Genomic DNA, 17,910 nt, shown 5'->3' on the forward strand with positions numbered 1-17,910 from the left:
GATGAAACGCGCCAAGACAGGACGAGGCCCGTCCCCCATCCAACGATACACCTGACGTTGATGTGATGGAGAGACAATGTGGTGCACGTCTTCTTGATTTACTTACCTTCTGGTTTCCCACCACCTTCTAAATATTTTTCCTTACACGTATCTATTCACTGGTGGCTCTGTATCTGCAGCCTTATTTCTTTTTCTTTTTCTTTTTCATGTGCTCTGCTACTGTAGCCATTTGGTAATCATGATAAAAAAAAGGATCAGTCAAGGTCATACACTCTGTATAATGTGTCCTAGTGTTTAATTTTTGTTTGTTTCTAAAATATGAGAATGTGCAAGACTGTGACATCTGGAAAAAAGAAGGAATAAAAATAAAGAACTTGTGCATCCTGATAATTCCTCGTTTTGTAAAAAAAAAAAAAGATGGCGCGACGTTATGGAACTAAAAGAGGGTCGGTAGAAGGGTCCGCGACCTGCTTAACACAATTTTTTTTCCATCTTCTTCCCGTTTTCTTAAAGGTTGTGCGACATTCCTGTGAAATTAATAGAAAAAATTTCTGTTAAGATTTGATGTCATGTAAAGATAAGTGCGCCTTCTGTCAGAAAAAAAGAAGTTGGGAGAGCACTTGCTCGCGGAAGGCGAAGGTCCAGGTTCGAGTCCTCGCCTGGTACACAGTTTTAATCTGCCAGGAATTTTTGGAAGTGTCTTCAGCTATCCATTTTGGAGAGGAAGTTAAGTAAGTTAACACGATTTGCCCAGTTACTGTGTCTAAAAGTGATTACCGTCATTATGTAAAGAAAATTTCTGAGAGACATGGGGACAATACTAGTAGCCACACGTCACGTGCCTATATCAATATCAGGCGGCCTGTTGCTCGGTAACAGGAACTCTGGTAGCACGCGTATTGTGAGGCTGTCCAATACGCTCTTTGACTGATGTAATTAGGGACACGCTAGTAATTATCAACCACACAAACGGCTCACTCTACAGGCAAGAAGTTGGCTAGGAAATTTATGTGTGACCGCTAACACGTGCCCCAACTCCATCCCTTATGGCAAGTGACATGCAATTTGACGCTCTTAATGACCTACCAACGGAACAAGCGTTCGGATAGGCGCCCCATTAGTTCAAAGGGTTCACAAAATGACGTAGGCCTGTTTCCTCCTGTGCCGTCGAAATACATCATGGCAAATAATATCTTCGCGATGAAGATGAATGATATTCCCACTGCCTGTCATTCAGATAATGTTGATCTTACTGATATCTGGTGTGCTGATAACACTGATTCATGTGTTGAAAGTTTCACGCTGCAACGTGATTACCACCGTATCTGTTGTAAGACTGAATTATGCTACCCGAGTATATCGGTGAGGTTTTGCTTCGATAAGCTCTTCAGATCAGTTCTAGTTTAAAAATACACACATCTGTGACAGAAATTCTAAATGAAGAATCACACATCAGTTTTGGGTTTCCCAGTGTCCTTTCGCGCATTGATTTATTTATTTATTTATTATTTTTTTTTTTTGGCACTGAGGGACATAGGCGTTCGTAGATGTTATTCACGTAATGAACGCTTTCGCAAATTGTCGTGAACGTGCATTAAGTTTGTTGTTCTCTCGACATGGTACTGAATGTGCGGGCAGCTTGCAGTGTCTTTAAAGTGTTTCCCTTATTTTTATTACCTCTTATTTAGTGTTTTGCTATTTAAAAGAAAACAGCGGAAAACAATCAGTGTGTGCTGGTACTGGCTTTTCATTTAAATACTACTTAGCTCTTAACGTTGGTCCAGTTGATTTTATGTTTTGCCCTGCTAAAGCTTATGTATTTGCTTGTATCTAAGTTCAGGAACGTTCAGTCCTGTTTGTATGTAAGTGTTGCAGATACGACAGATAATAGGTATCTAGTTTTGGTTACGCTACTGGCCAGCTGAGTGCATTAAATCCATGTTTGTCTTTTTTTTAACTAGCTCCATGCCTGTTAATTATATTGAACTTTTTATGACCCGCTCCCCACTGGGCTCTGCCCACTTTTTCTATGTATCCGAGCGGCTACTGCCGTTGATCGCTGTCCCTGTGGTTAAACATTGGTCTCGATGGGAATATTTCAGTGATTGTCGTTTGTTTTTTTAAACACTCTTTAAACTTTTAGTAAGTCTAAAAAACACCACCTAACGGTGTCCTTTGGTATAAGTCCAGGCTAATGCTACACTTGGCCACCGTGGCGCAGGAACCTGTTACACACTGAGGTGACAGAAGTCATGCCATAGCGATGTGCACCTGTCTTGATGACTGTAGTACCGCGCACACAAGCTATAAAAGGACAGTGGGTTGGCGGAGCAAGTCGTGCTCTGGCGTTTCATGTGAAAAGCTTTCCGACGTGATTATGGTCGCACGATTGGATTAACAGAATCTGAGAGCTCCACAGTGACAAGAGTGTGCCGCGAATTCCACATTTCAGGCATTACCTCTCACCACGGATAACGCAGTGGCCGACGGTCTTCACTAACGACCGAGAACAGAGGGGTTTGCATTGAGCTATCAGTACTAAAAGACATGCTATACTGCGTGAAATAACCGCAGAAATCAATGTTCTATTTACGACGAACGTATCCGTTAGGGCAGTGTGTTAATGGCGTTAATGGACTATGGTAGCAGATGACCTACTTGAATGACTTTGCTAATAGCACGACATCACCTGAAGTGCCTCCCCTGGGCTCTCGACCATACCGGATGGACCTTAACACGAGCGGAAAACCCTTGCCGGGTCCGATGCGTCCCAAATCCAGTTTGTAGCAGCTGACTGAAGGGTTCGAGTGTGGCACTGACACCACGAACCCATGGACCCAGGCTGTCAACAAGACTCTGTTCCATAAAGCTGTGTCGACAAGGAGCCGACAGGGTCCTCAAGTCCAAGTCAACCAATCTTTTTCAGCCATTCATGGACTTCACATTCCCAAACAACGATGGGCACATCACCACCCCACAGTTGTTCACGACTGGTTTGATGAACATCCTGGACAAGTTGAGAGAATGATTTGGTCAGCCAGATCGTGCGACATGAATCACATCGAACATTTGTGGGACTAATCAAGAGCTCTGTCCGTGCGCAAAATGCTGCGCCGGCAACACTTTCGCAATTATGGTCGGCTATCGAGGCAACATGGATAAATATTTCAGCAGGGGACTTCCAACGATTTTTTGAGTTCATGCCACGTCGAGTTGCTGCACTACGTCGGGCAAAACGAAGTTCGATATAACATGAGTAGGCATCCCATGATTTCTGCCACCTCTTTGTACAGTTAGCTATTGACTTCTTCTATTCTCGCCAATTTCCAGGACAGTCCTAAAGCACCTTCGCCAATTGTAAAGCTAGTTTACATGGCCGCCGCCCATTTATTCAGTAAATGCCTTTTTTTCATAATACTGTTAAAGTTCATTGTCAGTAAAATTTGGAAATTTGATTGTAGCTATAATGTTAATTTTAGTACTTATCTTCTTAATCTGTGATTCTTCTTGGTATTCTCACTGCAACAGCTCACCTCACTTGAATTTTTCAGCTATCTAAAATTTATGTGATTACATTAAATTAATTTTTTGGTTTAAGTAAATAAACGCCACCTAGAGGTGACCTGTAGTATAAGTTGCACCTATTGTTTGCTTGACCATTGTGCTGTAAATCTCACTATAATTACTGATGGATTCCTTGCATCATAGAGGAATTTCAGGGAAACCTTAAAGCTACTTCACCGACTGTAAACTTGTTTGCGTGGCCAGAGGCCGTTAACTGAGTTAACCTGCACATTTTCTTACCTATCTGAATCCCACTGAAGTTCAGTGTTTGTAAAATTCGTAGCTCTCTTGAAATTTGTTGGTGCCTCATTCGTGGTTAGCAAGTTTTATGGGACCATGGAAAGGATTCAGCAATTATGTTCTTAATTTGCAATTGTTTCTTGTATTTGCATATCTTACTATCATGGGTCTTAAGTCAATTTTGCAGTAGCTTCGTTTGTTATTTGATTTTCTTTCCTGCCTATGAACAGAGACACAAGTTGATTATCTATTTCGCAGCAGTTTGATTTTTACTTCTGTGGTTGTCACTTCAGCAATTCAAAACAGGTAAGTTTGGTTGCGAACGACACTTCTTATTTGTCACCGAGTCATTTTAATAGATTATCCTTGAAATTTATTCCTTGTTAATTACTTGTGCTGCTAGTTTGTCCTTAAAAAAATAAATGAACTGTTCAACGATTAACTTGAAGGAGTGTCGTGTGACGTCCGCCATGGCCAAAAGTTGAGAACATGGAAAACAAAATTAATAATCATAACGTCCTGAGTCCCGATTCAGAAACTCGTCACTGCTTAAAGTTTTAATAAAAATAATCAGAAATGACGGGCGGAGACTTCCGCCATAAGAATTCACTCTCGCTCTGCCAACTACCTTCACAAAGATGGCGCAGGATCGGACAGAGGTTCAGGGCACCCTCTTGGCTTGGGGGTGGGAAACCGCACCTAAGAGAATGAAGACTCACCAGTGATCAACAACATGAGGATGCAGAAGGCAACGGAAACCATTGCATTAAAGACACATAATGTTTTGATTATTAATTTTGTTTCCCATGTTCTCCACATTCAGCCTGGGTGGACGACACATGACATGGAAAGAAGACATGGATTTATGGGCAGATGAGTATAGGTAAATATCAACAGCAGCAGAAAATGGTATAACTGGAGTAACATTCGTTATGAATAGGAAGCTAGTGCAGAGAGTGTGTTACTGTGAACAGTTCTGTGATAGAGTTAATATCAGAATCAATAGCAAACCAACACCGCCCACGATAGTTCAGGGATACATGCCGACGTCGAAAGCTGAAGATGAAGAGATTGAGCAAGTGTATGAGGATACTGAAAGTGTGATACATTATGTAAAAAGCACTCCGTCTTCAGGCCACAAGTGGCCCATCGGGACCATCCGACCGCCGTGTCATCCTAAGCTGTGGATGCGGATAGAAGGGGCATGTGGTGAGGACACCGCACTCCCGGTCGTTATGATGGTTTTCTTTGACTACTATTCGGTCGAGTAGCTCCTCAGTTGGTATCACGAGGCTGAGTGCATCCCTAATAATGGCAACAGCGCATGGCGGCCCGGATGGTCACCCATCCAAGTGCCGGCCACGCCCGAGTGTGCTTAACTTCGGTGATCTGAGAGAAACCGGCGCATCCACTGTCGAAAGGCCGTTGCGACACATTATGTAAATGGAGATGAAAATCTAAAAGTTATGGAGGGCTGGAATTCATCTGTAGGGGAAGGAGTAGAAGAAAAAGTTACAGGAGAATATGGGCTTGGAACAAGGAATGAGTGAGGAGAGAGACTAATTGAGTTCTGTAGCAAACTTCAACAAGTAATAGCAAATAACCTATTCAGGAATCACAAGAGGAAGAGGTATACTTTGAAAAGGCCGGGTGATAAGGGAAGATTTCAGTTAGATTACATCATGGTCAGACAGAGATCCCTAAAGCAGATACCGGATTGTAAGGTGTACCCAGGAGCAGATATAGACTCAGATAACAACTTAGTAGTGATAAAGAGTAGGCTCAAGTTCAAGACATTAGTCAGGAAGAATGAATACGCAAAGAACTGGTATACGGAAGCTACGGAATGACGAGATACGCTTGAAATTGATGTCTGAAATCTTATGGGACTGAACTGATAAGGTCATCAGTCCCTAAGCTTACACAGTACTTAACCTAAATTATTCTAAGGACAAACACACACACCCATGCCCGAGGGAGGACTCGAACCTCTGCCGGGACCAGCCGCACAGTCCATGGCTGCAGCGCCTAAGACCGCTCGGCTAATCCCGCGCGGCACGCTTGAAATTCTCAAAGGCTAAAGATACAGCAATAACGAATAGCTCAGTAGATAGTACAGTTGAAGATGACTGGACATCCCTAAAAAGGCCGATAACAGAAATTGGGAAGGAAAACATAGGCACAGTGAAGGTAATTGCGAAGAAACCATGGGTAACAAAAGAAATACTTCAATTGATCGATGAAAAGAGAAAGTGCAAAAATGTTCTGAAAGACTCAGGAATACAGAAATACAATCGCTGTGGAATGAAACAAATAGGAAGTGCAGGAAAGCTAAGACGAAATGGCTACATGAAAAATGTGAAGAAATTATTTTCGGTAGGACTGACTCAGCATACTGGAAAGTCAAAACAACCTTCGGTGACATTAATAGCAAAGTTGCTAACGTTAAGAGTGCAACGGGAGTTCCAATTGCGGACGAGAGAGCGGACAGGTGGAAAGAATACATTGAAAGCCTCTATGAGGGGGAAGATTTGTCTGATGTGATAGAAGTCGATATAGAAGAGGTAGGTGACCCGGTATTAGAATCAGTATTTAAAAGAGCTTTGGAGGACGTAAGATCGAATAAGGCAGAAGGGGTAGATAACATTCCATCAGAATTCCTAAAATCGTTGGGGGAAGTGGCAACAAAACAACTATTCACGTTGGTGCGTAGAATGTATGAGTCTGGCGACATACCATCTGACTTGTGGAAAAACATCATCCACAGAATTCCGAAGCCGGCACGACGTGACAAGTGCGAGAATTATCGCACAATCAGCCTAACAGCTCATGCATCCAAGTTGCTGACAAGAACAACATACAGAAGAATAGAAAAGAAAATTGAAGATGTGCTGGATGGCGATCAGTTTGGCTTTAGGAAAGGTAAAGGCACGAGAGAGGGGCAGTTCTGACATTGCGTTTAACAATGGAAGTAAGACTAAAGAAAAATCAAGAAACGTTCATAGGATTTGTCGACCTGGAATAAGCGTTCGACAATGTAAAATGGTGCAAGATGTTCGAAATTCTGAGAAAAATATGGGTAAGCTATAGGGAGAGACGAGTCATATATAATATGCACAACAGCCAAGAGGGAAAAATAAGAGTGGACGACCAAGAACGAAGTGCTCGTGTTAAAAAGGGTGTAACAAAAGGATGTAGACTTTCGCCCTACTGTTCAATCTGTACGTCAAGGAAATACAAGAAAGGTTCAGTAGTGGAATTAAAATTCAAGGTGGAAGGATGTCAATGATACGATTCGCTGATGACATTGCTATCCTGAGTGAAAGTGAAGAAGAATCACATGATATGCTGTATGGAATGAACAGTCTAATGAGTACAGAATATGGACTGAGAGTAAATCGAAGAAAGACGATGGCAATGACAAGTAGTAGAAATGAGAACAGCGAGAAGCTTAATATCAGGATCGGTGGTCACGAAGTAGATGAAGTTAAGGAATTCTGCTACCTAGGCAGTAAAATAACGAGTGACGGATGGAGCAAGAAGGGCTTCAAAAACTGCTAGCAATGGCAAAATTGGCATTCCTGGCCAAGAGAAGTCTACTAATATCAAATATCGGGCTTAATTTTAGGAAGAAATTTCTAAGAACGTACGTCTGGAGTACAGCATTGTATGGTAGTGAAATATGCATTGTGGGAAAACCGGAACAAAAGAGAATCGAAGCATTTGAGATGTGGTGCAGCAGACGAAAGTTGAAAATCAGGTGGGCTGACAAGGTAAGGAATCACGAGGTTCTGTGCAGAATCTGAGAGAAAAGGAATATGTGGAAAACACTGATAAGGAGAAGGGACAGGATGATAGGACATCTGTTAAGACATGAGGGAATGACTTCCGTGGTACTAGAGGGAGCTGTAGAAGGCAAAAACTGTAGCGGGAGACAGAGGTTGGAACACATCCAGCAAATAATAGAGGACGTACGTTGCAAGTGATACTCTGAGATGAAGAGGATAGTACAGGAGAGGAATTCGTGGGCCACTCAATAGACAGATAACCCAAAAAAAAAAGAAAAAAAAGAAAAAACTTTATTCACAGGCATGTGGCCTGTAACTCATAAAGTGTCATGATGATCTCTACAGTGACAAAATCTTTCGAGCCAGTCGTCCATTTGCAATTCAGTGAGGGGCCTTCCAATGGGAAGGTAACCGTGACAAAACATTGAATAGCCAACAAAAGGGTAATGTACTGTAAGTCGGGGGGTGGACAGTCGGAATCTGAACATGGTAGGAAAGCCAGAAAACCTAAAACGGAAGTGCTAAGACTCAATCTACATATAGTGATTGTCACTGAAGTTAAATAGAGAGAAGACAAGGATTTGTGACCAGACGAAAGTAGGGTAGTGTCAACAACATCAGAGAACGTTATAACGGGAGTAAGATTCATTATGAATAGGAAGGTGCGGCAAAGAGTGAGTTTCTGCGACAGTTCAGAGGCAGAGCTGTTGTCATTAGAGTCGACAGTAAACCAACACCAGTAACAATAATGCATGTATCCGTTCGACGTCGCAAGTAGGAGAAGAAGCAGAGAGAAAGTATATGAAGATATCGTATCGGTACAAGGCAAGTAACTGCGAAGTGGCTATGCGTAAAAAGAAGAAACATTTCAACTGACCGATAAAAGAAGGAAGTACAAAAATACGGAAATTCAGGATTACAGAAATAAAAGTCATGTAGAAATGAAATAAACAGAAAATGAAGCTATGGCGAAATGGCTTCATGAAAAATGCGATAAAATTGAAAAAGATATGGTTGGCCGAAAGACTGGCTCAGCATATAGAAAATTCAAAACAGACCTTAAGAGTGCAAAGGGAATCCCACCGTTAAATGCAAAGGAGAGAGCGGATAGGTGGAAAGAGTATGAAAGCCTATGTGAGGCGGAGGACTTCTCTGATAACGCGATGGAAAAAGTAACAGGAGTCCACAGGGAAGAGTTAGGGATATAGTATTAGAATCAGAATTTAAAAGAGCTTTGGACAAGTTAAGATCAAATAAGGCAGAAGGGAAAGATAACACCCCATCGAAACTTCTAAAATAGTTGGGGAAAGTAGCAACAAAACAACTATTCACGTTTGTGTGTAGAATGTATGGGACTGGCGGTATACCATCAGACTTTCGGAGAAACATCTTCCATACAGTTCTGAAGACAGCAAGCGCGAGAATTATCGCACCGTCATCTTAACAGCTCATACATGGGAACCACCGTGAAAATAAAAAATATTTTATTTGCGACAATTAGCTACACCTTCCAGCTACTTCTCTACATAGTCGCCGCTGTGATTTAAACATTTGTCGTAGCTTTGTATCAACTTTCCAATATCAGTCATAGAAGGCAGCCACCTGTGTTTCCTGCCAATTCTCTACGCTGGTCTACAACTCGTTGTCTTCACAGCTAGCGGTTCATGTGAGCAGAGAGAGTCAACTACGGGCTGTATTGTGACTAAACAAACACTTTCCATCGGAAACGCTACAGAATCATCTTCATTGCCCCTTCATAGTGCAGCCGAGAATTGTCATGCAGAAGGAAACGTATGATAGTTATGTTTTGTGGGTTGCATGAATTCAAGAGAAATATCACACCAGGACTTGGCGGGAGATGCTATTGTTCTCAGCATCTTTACGTGATCACTATGCGCTCAGAACTGAAAAGAGCGACTTGACGCGTTAGCGGGTATACCAGAGACACTGCTCAATACATTTGTGCAAAGCTTCATCGGATTATCACTGTGGTTTCCATTTCGCGCCCCATCGGATCTAACTTTCCGAATGCCCGTCGTAGGTCGCACATCCTAAGTCTGGCACTTCTATTCCGAAACGTAAGAGTTTCGTAAGAACAGTTGTATTTTAATAAAAACCACTGTTTCATTTAATTAAACATCTGGCAATAATCAGTCGATCGGTCCAGTTATCTCCCATAGGAAAATTCCTACTTTCGACACTCTCCAGTGATCACTGATGCTGCGTGCACAGCTTTAGCGGATATGTTCTCTCACCAAACGTAGCAGTTTCAATACATTCCACAAGTGTCCGTGTACTTGCAACAGTTTACTCTTAGTGAATCGGAAATTCATACTAAAGTAGGTATTGCGTATGATACGCCACAGGACAGATGTCAAGTTGCGAGCCATATTAAGATATTTAGACCAATAAATATAGTTTGATAAAAGATTTTTGGAAGATGACACCAAAGAGACTTACTTCTGTCGGCTCCGTCACCGTTTGGCGGTATGGAAGAAACATTCTGTTTCCTACCGTTTTAAATTGCCGACAGTCTTCCGCGAGCCAGTAAGGGGATGGCAAAGAATTCGGCTAAAATGTACATGTATGAGCATCTTTGATTTTCTAGGCAGAAGCAGAAAATAAAATTTTTCCATACTAGCAGGAAATCCACAATTGTATTCCTCCATACCATAGCCGCCCTGTTACCATACGCTGCTACAGTTTTCATGCAGTGTAGCACAGAAATTGACAGATGAATGTACGTTTGATGGAATGTGCAACGATATACGTGACTGAGAACTAAACATGTCATAGGCAAGTAAAAATTCTGTGAATAGCATTATGGTTACCATTTCAAGGAATATTTTTGATATTCTCAGTAACATTCTACATTAAAGTGACAGTGAAAGCATAATTCTCTTGTTGAAGGTCATGTTACAATAGAACGCAGTTGAGCGGCAGCCTGAACTGAGCAGCAGTGCAGCAGGTGAGAGTTAGTAGTAGGCGCTGTGGTTAGAGGCAGGTTCCAGGATGGCCGCTGGCTGCGTCTCGTTGTCCTTTTCGTTGACAAGGCTCAGCATCACCATCAGGTAGGAGAACGACTCCTGCAGCAACTGCGGAAAGACCAGAATACGTTGTCTCTACACAGCTTAATCGGGCTCATTCGACACCCCCGGGATAACAAGGCCGCCCAGCAGTGTTAGTGACGTCACACTAAGCGGCCCATAGCCGACGCAGCAGTCCAAGGACACCTCCGTACAGACGCGCCTGATGCTAACGATCTTCTGTCCGTCATTCAGAAAGGAGCGAACTATAATTCGAACCAAAGACCAAATTATATATATATATTCTTGTAAACAGCATAAAGGTTCATAACGAAATACCGATTACATATACGGGCAGGAATAGGTTCTAGAACTCCTCTGAAAAGTGTTTATCTTCAGTACCAGAATGAACATCAAATTGTCAGGTTTTCTAAATAGAAAAGCACTTTGTTAGTAACAGACAGCAATAATGAGACTTGCAGTTGGTGATTTCTACGTGGAAAAGGAAATAAGCTGTAGAGAGATTGAAAATGGTAAGTAAAGAGAGCCTCAGCCTTTTGCTCACATTCTTACATGTAATGCACTTGGTTGTTTTTCATTTCTTTACCTTTCATAACATTTTTAATATTGTTTCAAGAAGTGTATCTTCAATAGCAGAGTGAACTTCAAATTGTCAGGCTTTTCTTAAAGGAAAGAGCAGTCCCTTAGTATCACAGTGTAAGACAGAATCTTGTGTTCATTGATGTCTATGTCAAAAGGAGAATATTTGATATATATCTTTTGTTTCCATTCTTTATTACTGGGGATACACTTGTAAAAATTCTTGAAAAGAGCTGTCACCATGAACATATGAGTAAATTCACAATAGTCATGTGTTTTATGAGATAAAGCGAACTCTTGTTACCTTATTGTAAACGAAAGTTGTGAGGGTTTTGCTATGTATGACTGTGTTTAAGATAATTTACTTTCAGTGTAATAGCTTGAAAATGTTAAGTCCTGCTGTCAGTTGGCATTTGTCACCACCTGTGTGCGAGTTTTAAAGCTAAATGTGTTCTGACAATTATAAAATAGTGGGAAAGTTCCTCAATCGATTAAACTTATTCCTGCCCGTGTATGTAATCGGTATTTCGTTATGAACCTTTATGCTGTTTACAAGAATATACATAATTTGGTCTTTGGTTCGAATTATAGTTCGCTCCTTTCTGTATGACGGACGGAAGATCGTTAGCATCAGGCGCGTCTGTACGGAGGTGTCCGTGGACTGCTGCGTCGGCTATGGGCCGCTTAGTGTGACGTCACTAACATTGCTGGGCGGCCTTGTTATCCCGGGGGTGTCGGCTCATTACGGGTAAGTTCTTACCCTACGATAATTGTGTTTGGTGAGTACGGTAACAATGATGCTGAGAAATCACAGCTTATCGAATCACAGAACACGATATCCCTTTTTTTTTTTTCATTTTATTTCCCTCCATATCTCACGTTCTGCTATGCAAAGATCTTAGTTTATGTTTCAGGAGTAATCGTGCAAACGAGCTAAAATTTCAGGAAAGCTTGCTGTCAGCAGCCGCTCAGGTAATCGCGAGATGTCTTCAGCTCAAGCACTTGTGTTTTTCGGAATTACCTTGTACATCTTACGTGTGAAAAAAATTAATTAATAAGGCACTCCATGAATATATCGTCAAGTATAACTGAACATACTTTTCTCCACTGTTCATGTACTTATTGCCACTTCCGTCAGGTTTAGATCGTCTTTTATCATAACTAGATCTCCACAGTATTATCTCGCGACCGTGTTGACAGTGGGAACGGGGTAATTACGAAATGTCGATTCATTATCATGCAGCGCCAAACCTGTAAATCACTTCCTTCGTCAGTTTTGACATTAGGTTGCTTCACCTTTCACTGTGAAAATTTTTACGTCATGAATCCTTCTACTCACCTGGGAAGCAATGGTTGAGTCACCTCCTCGTCCCCCTAAATTTACATATTTGTCCGTAAATATCGGCTTCTGTCATATTCCAGGCATTTGGGAAACTATTCACCGCCCAGATTCAAATCCCGCGCTGTTTAGATTATGTTAGTCTGTGCTAATTCACGTAACCTCTCGCACACGCCTCACTCTTACATCCAAGTCCTGTGTCTTTCCATTCCAAATTGTTCCATTTCTCCGCAGTGTCCTTTCTTCCAGGAGTGCTAGCTCCGCAAGGTGTGCGAAAAAAACCCTTCTGCATAGTTTGGAAGATAGGAGAAATAAAGATTTGAAGGCAGGTCCTGAGTCGTGCTTGGGTAGTTCCGTCACTGGCGCACTTGTCACGTAAACGTTCCAGGTTGAAAACAGACTCTTCACTCAAAACCGCAGAAATTCACACAAAAAGTCCCATTTTACTCTGGCACTACATCATATAAGTCTCTGTTGTCTGTGATACGATGATGTGACACCACTTGATGATTTACTGAATACTGATGAAGAAGATATGCATGCTTATATGTTCATTTTATAATTTATATAGATGCAGACTAAAGCGGTGATTGAAAATTTACATTAAGGCCTAAGTTCCAATCCAGGTCACCTGCTCACTGGTCAGATACATTAACCACTACGCCACCATGACACAGTGGCTTTGTATACCCGCACGGATTACCGTACCATGCCGCTTTAGTCTGCAGACATTTGAAACTTTAGTCTCTGGAAACGTACAGTTTCATATATTTTATAATTGTTTATCTATGTGCTGCGTAGACAGCTTTTCAATTGCAGCAGTTACGTGTATACGTTGGTGCAATCTTAGCTCATTGAGGGAAGAAATGTCATATTTGACAATTTTTTCACGTCTTTGGCTGTCACTGAAACCTTGAAAGCAAGTGCTACAACAAGTATTGTGGACACCATAAACTGATCTCACAGGGAAATACCAGTCTGTCAAGGAGGCAAAACAAGAGTTGTTTAGCAACCTATAGTTTCATATTCTTTAACAGAAGATGATGTTATACCAAATGATGATATACTGAATATTTATTTTTATAAGTGTTTACCTGTGTATTAAATAGACACAGTCCCCAGTTGCAACAATTGTGTTTACATGTTGGTGCAAACTTAGTTGAATAAGAGGAGAAGTGTCTCATGTGACAATTTTTTCGCGTCCTTGGCTGTCTCCGAACCCTTGAAATCAAATGCTACAACAAGCATTGTGGCCATCATAATTGACTCCGCAGTCAAATATCAGTCCGTCAATACGAAAAAAGAAGAGTCATATAGTACAGTATTGTTGAAGAAGAATGATACGCCATTGGCTGTTTATCAGGGAAAGAGCAGCAAGAATGCCCTTGTTCTCAGCACTATGCATCATTATGTGAAGATGTAGGCTGATGTGAAAAAGGAAGCCACATGTAGTTACATTTTATACCGGCCCTCAGTATGGAATGACCGTGCTCGACCAAATGCCTCGTAAATACGTCGGTCTGTTCAAACATGTTATAAGTCGCTGTGATAAACGCCTGAGTATTCTACAGTACAGTGCTCTAAACGAGCTAACGCTGAAACGCCGGGGGGGGGGGGGGGGGGGAGCTGGGGGAGGAGGTTCCTGAGAAGTACACAGCAACCAAAGATACCACAACGAGAATCTGCGTCACCTCCGAAGGATCCTTGAGATACAAGAGAAGCGAAAAAGTTGGGTTGTAAAGACCGACAGGTTCTGAAACAAATCATTTATCAAATGTCATACGTGTAAGAAATCTTCAATAAATGAACATCAAAGACTATTATTTGTGCTATTATCTGATCCTAGCCAGTAAAGGTTCCCACCAAATGTGTGTAAATTTCCTTAATAATAATTGACAATTTGAGAAAAGCTCCTTTGCCTTTGTTGATTTCCAGCACTTAAAGAATTAATTCATTAGTAGCCACGATAACCCAATTACATAGGACAATAAAAGCGAAAGATACATGTGTCATAAGTGACTCAGCCACGATTGTAGGTGGAAAGAAATACACTACGCGCTCAGGTTGATGCCGCGTTCCTTGATTTCATTAAGGCATTTGACACAGACCTGCATTGCCGTCTAATAAAAAAAATACCAGTTTACGGAGTATCGGAGCAGACCTGCGATTGGATTCAAGACTTTCTCGCACATAGTACTCGACACATCGCTCTTAACGGAACTAAATCGCCAGATGTAAAGGTAATATCCGGAGTACCATAGGGAAGTGGATAGGACGGTTGCTGTTTACAGTATATATAAATGATCTAGTAGAAATCATCGGATGCTCTTTAAGGCTATTCGCAGATGATGCAGTTGTCTATACCAAAGTAGCAACGCCAAAAGATAGTAAGAATTTGCAGAACGACCTGCAGAGAATTGCTGAATGGTGCAGACTCAGGCAGTTGACCCTGAACGTAAATAAATGTTACATATTGCGCATACATATAAAAAGAAATCCACTACTGTACAGCTACACTATTGATGACAAACAGCTGGAGACAGCGTCTGCCGTAAAATATCTAGGCGTAACTATCAAAAAATGGTTCAAATGGCTCTGAGCACTATGGGACTTAACACCTGAGGTCATCAGTCTCCTAGAACTTAGAACTACTTAAACCTAACTAACCTAAGGACATCACACACATCCATGCCCGAGGCAGGTTTCGAACCTGCGACCGTAGCGGACGCGAAGTTCCAGACTGAAGCATTAGAACCGCTCGGTCACAACGGCCGGCACGCGTAACTATCCAGACCGACCTTAAGTGGAATGACCATATGAAACAGATAGTGGGAAACGCAGGCATCTTACTCAGATTCATCGGAAGAATCTTTAAGGCCGGCCGAAGTGGCCGTGCGGTTAAAGGCGCTGCAGTGTGGAACCGCAAGACCGCTACGGTCGCAGGTTCGAATCCTGCCTCGGGCATGGATGTTTGTGATGTCCTTAGGTTAGTTAGGTTTAACTAGTTCTAAGTTCTAGGGGACTAATGACCTCAGCAGTTGAGTCCCATAGTGCTCAGAGCCATTTTTGAATCTTAAGGAAATGCAACTCATCCACAAAAGAAGTGGCTTATAAGGCTCTTGTTCGCACAGTTCTTGAATATTGTTCATCTATCTGGGATCCCTATAACGTAGAACTGATAGAAAAAATCTAACGAAAAGCGGCGCGTTTCGTCACGGAATCGTTTAGCTGGCGAGTGAGCGTACGGAGATGCTAAACAAACGTTTCAAGAGAGGCGTTGTGCGTCACAGAGAGACTTACTATTGAAATTTCGGGACAGCACTTTTCGGGAGGAGTCAGACAACATATTACTTCCCCACAAATACATCTCGCATATTGACCACGGGGAGAAAATTCGAGAAATTAGAACCAGTGCAGAGGCTCACCGACAATCATTCTTCCCACGCACTATTCGCGAGTATAACAGGGTTGGAGGGATCAGATAGTCGTACCGAAAGTACCCTCCACCACACACCATTAGGTGTCTTGCGGAGTATGATGTAAATGTAGATGCAGATGTGATCAAAGGTATCCGAACACCCCCAAAAACACACGTTTTTCGTATTAGACGCATTGTGCTGCCACCTACTGCCAGGTAGCGACCTCAGTAGTCATTAGACACCGTCACAGAACAGAATGAGGCGTTCCGCGGAACTCACGGATGTCATACGTGGTCAGGTGATTGGGTGTCACTAGTGTCATATGTCTGTACACGAGACTTCCACACTCCTAAACATCTGTAGGTCCACTGTTTCGAATGTGATAGTGAAGTGGAAACGTGAAGGGACACGTACAGCACAAAAGCGTATAGGCCGTCCTCGTCTGTTGACTGACAGAGACCGCCGACAGTTGAAGAGGGTCGTAATGTGTAATAGGCCGATATCTAACCAGACATCAAACATGAATTCCAAACTGCATCAGGATCTACTGAAGACACTATGACTGTTAGGTGGGAGGTGAAAAACTTGGATTTCTTGGTCGAGCGGCTGCTCTTAAGCTACTCATCACGCTGGTAATGCCAAACGACACCTCACTTGGCGTAAACATTAGACGGCTGAACAGTGGAAAAACGTTGATTGGAGTGAGTAACCACGGTACACAATGTGGCGGTCCGATGGCAGGGTGTGGGTATGGCAAATGCCTGGTGAACATCATCTGTCAGCGAGTGTAGTGCCAAAAGAAAAATTCGGAGGCGGCGGTGTTATAGTGTGGTCGTTTTTTCCATGGAGGGGGCTTGCACCTCTTGTTGTTTTGCGTGGCACTATCACAGCACAGGTCTACATCGATGTTTTGAGCCCCTTCTTGCTTCCCACAATTGAAGAGCAATTCGGGGACGGCGATTGCATCTTTCAATACGATCGAGTACCTGGCCATATTGCACGACCTGTGGCGGAGTGGTTACACGACAGTAACATCCCTGTATGGACTGGCCTGCAGTGAGTCCTGACCTGAATCCTATAGAAGACCTTTGGGATGTTTTGGAAAGCCGACTTCGCGCCAGTGTTTACCGACTGGCATCGATACCTCTCCTCAGTGCAGCACTCCGATAAGATTGGGCTGCCATTCCCCAAGAAACCTTCCAGCACCTGACTGAACGTATGCCTGCGAAATTGGAAGCTGTCATCAAGGCTAAGAGCGGGCCAACACAATATTGAATTCAAGCATTACCGATGGAGGGCGCCACGAACTTTTAAGTCATTTTCAGCCATGTGTCCGGATACTCTTGATCACATAGTGTATCAATGGTTCTACTGTTAAAGCACTGCCTGAGAAAAATGCGAAGCACCCAGAAGGAGAGGAGAAAACGAAATGAAGCTTCAGGATTGAGATGATATCTGTTGTTGTTTCATTTATTACAAAACGGAGTCCAGTTTACAACGAAGATGGCAAGATGAGCCCACCATGGCGTAGCATCCCCCCCCCCCCTTTTCTCTTCCGGAATGCGTGCACAGATTCGTCTGGGAAGGGTATGCTCTCACGGAAACACCTCAAGAGGGTGCGGGGCAAAGTCAGGACATGCGGGGACCAAGCAGCAATCGGTATTGTAATTGTAAACAGTGGAAGCTTCATTGGTAAAGTACGGGAACTTCAAGCGCTAATAGAAAGCACCAAAGCTGAAATCGTTATAGGTACAGAAAGCTGGCTGAAGCCAGAGATAAATTCTGCCGAAATTTTTACAAAGGCACAGACGGTGTTTAGAAAGGATAGATTGCATGCAACCTGGTGTGTTTGTCGCTGTTAGTAGTAGTTTATCCTGTAGTGAAGTAGAAGTGGATAGTTCCTGTGAATTATTATGGGTAGAGGTTACACTCAA

At 42.5% G+C, this 17,910-nt stretch overlaps 1 protein-coding gene across 1 annotated transcript in view; it reads right to left on the minus strand.

Moving 5' to 3' along the window:
• Nucleotides 1–10,476: 10,476 nt before the first annotated feature.
• Nucleotides 10,477–17,910, minus strand: part of LOC124594045 — an 80,228-nt gene continuing 72,794 nt past the window's right edge. Inside the window, exon 5 of the mRNA XM_047132398.1 lies at nt 10,477–10,687. Within this exon, the coding sequence (XP_046988354.1) occupies nt 10,568–10,687 (120 nt within the window). The 3' untranslated portion in view covers nt 10,477–10,567. The remainder of the gene's footprint in view (nt 10,688–17,910) is intronic.

This window comes from Schistocerca americana, chromosome 1 (assembly GCF_021461395.2).
Source record: "Schistocerca americana isolate TAMUIC-IGC-003095 chromosome 1, iqSchAmer2.1, whole genome shotgun sequence".
Lineage (NCBI taxonomy): Eukaryota > Metazoa > Arthropoda > Insecta > Orthoptera > Acrididae > Schistocerca > Schistocerca americana.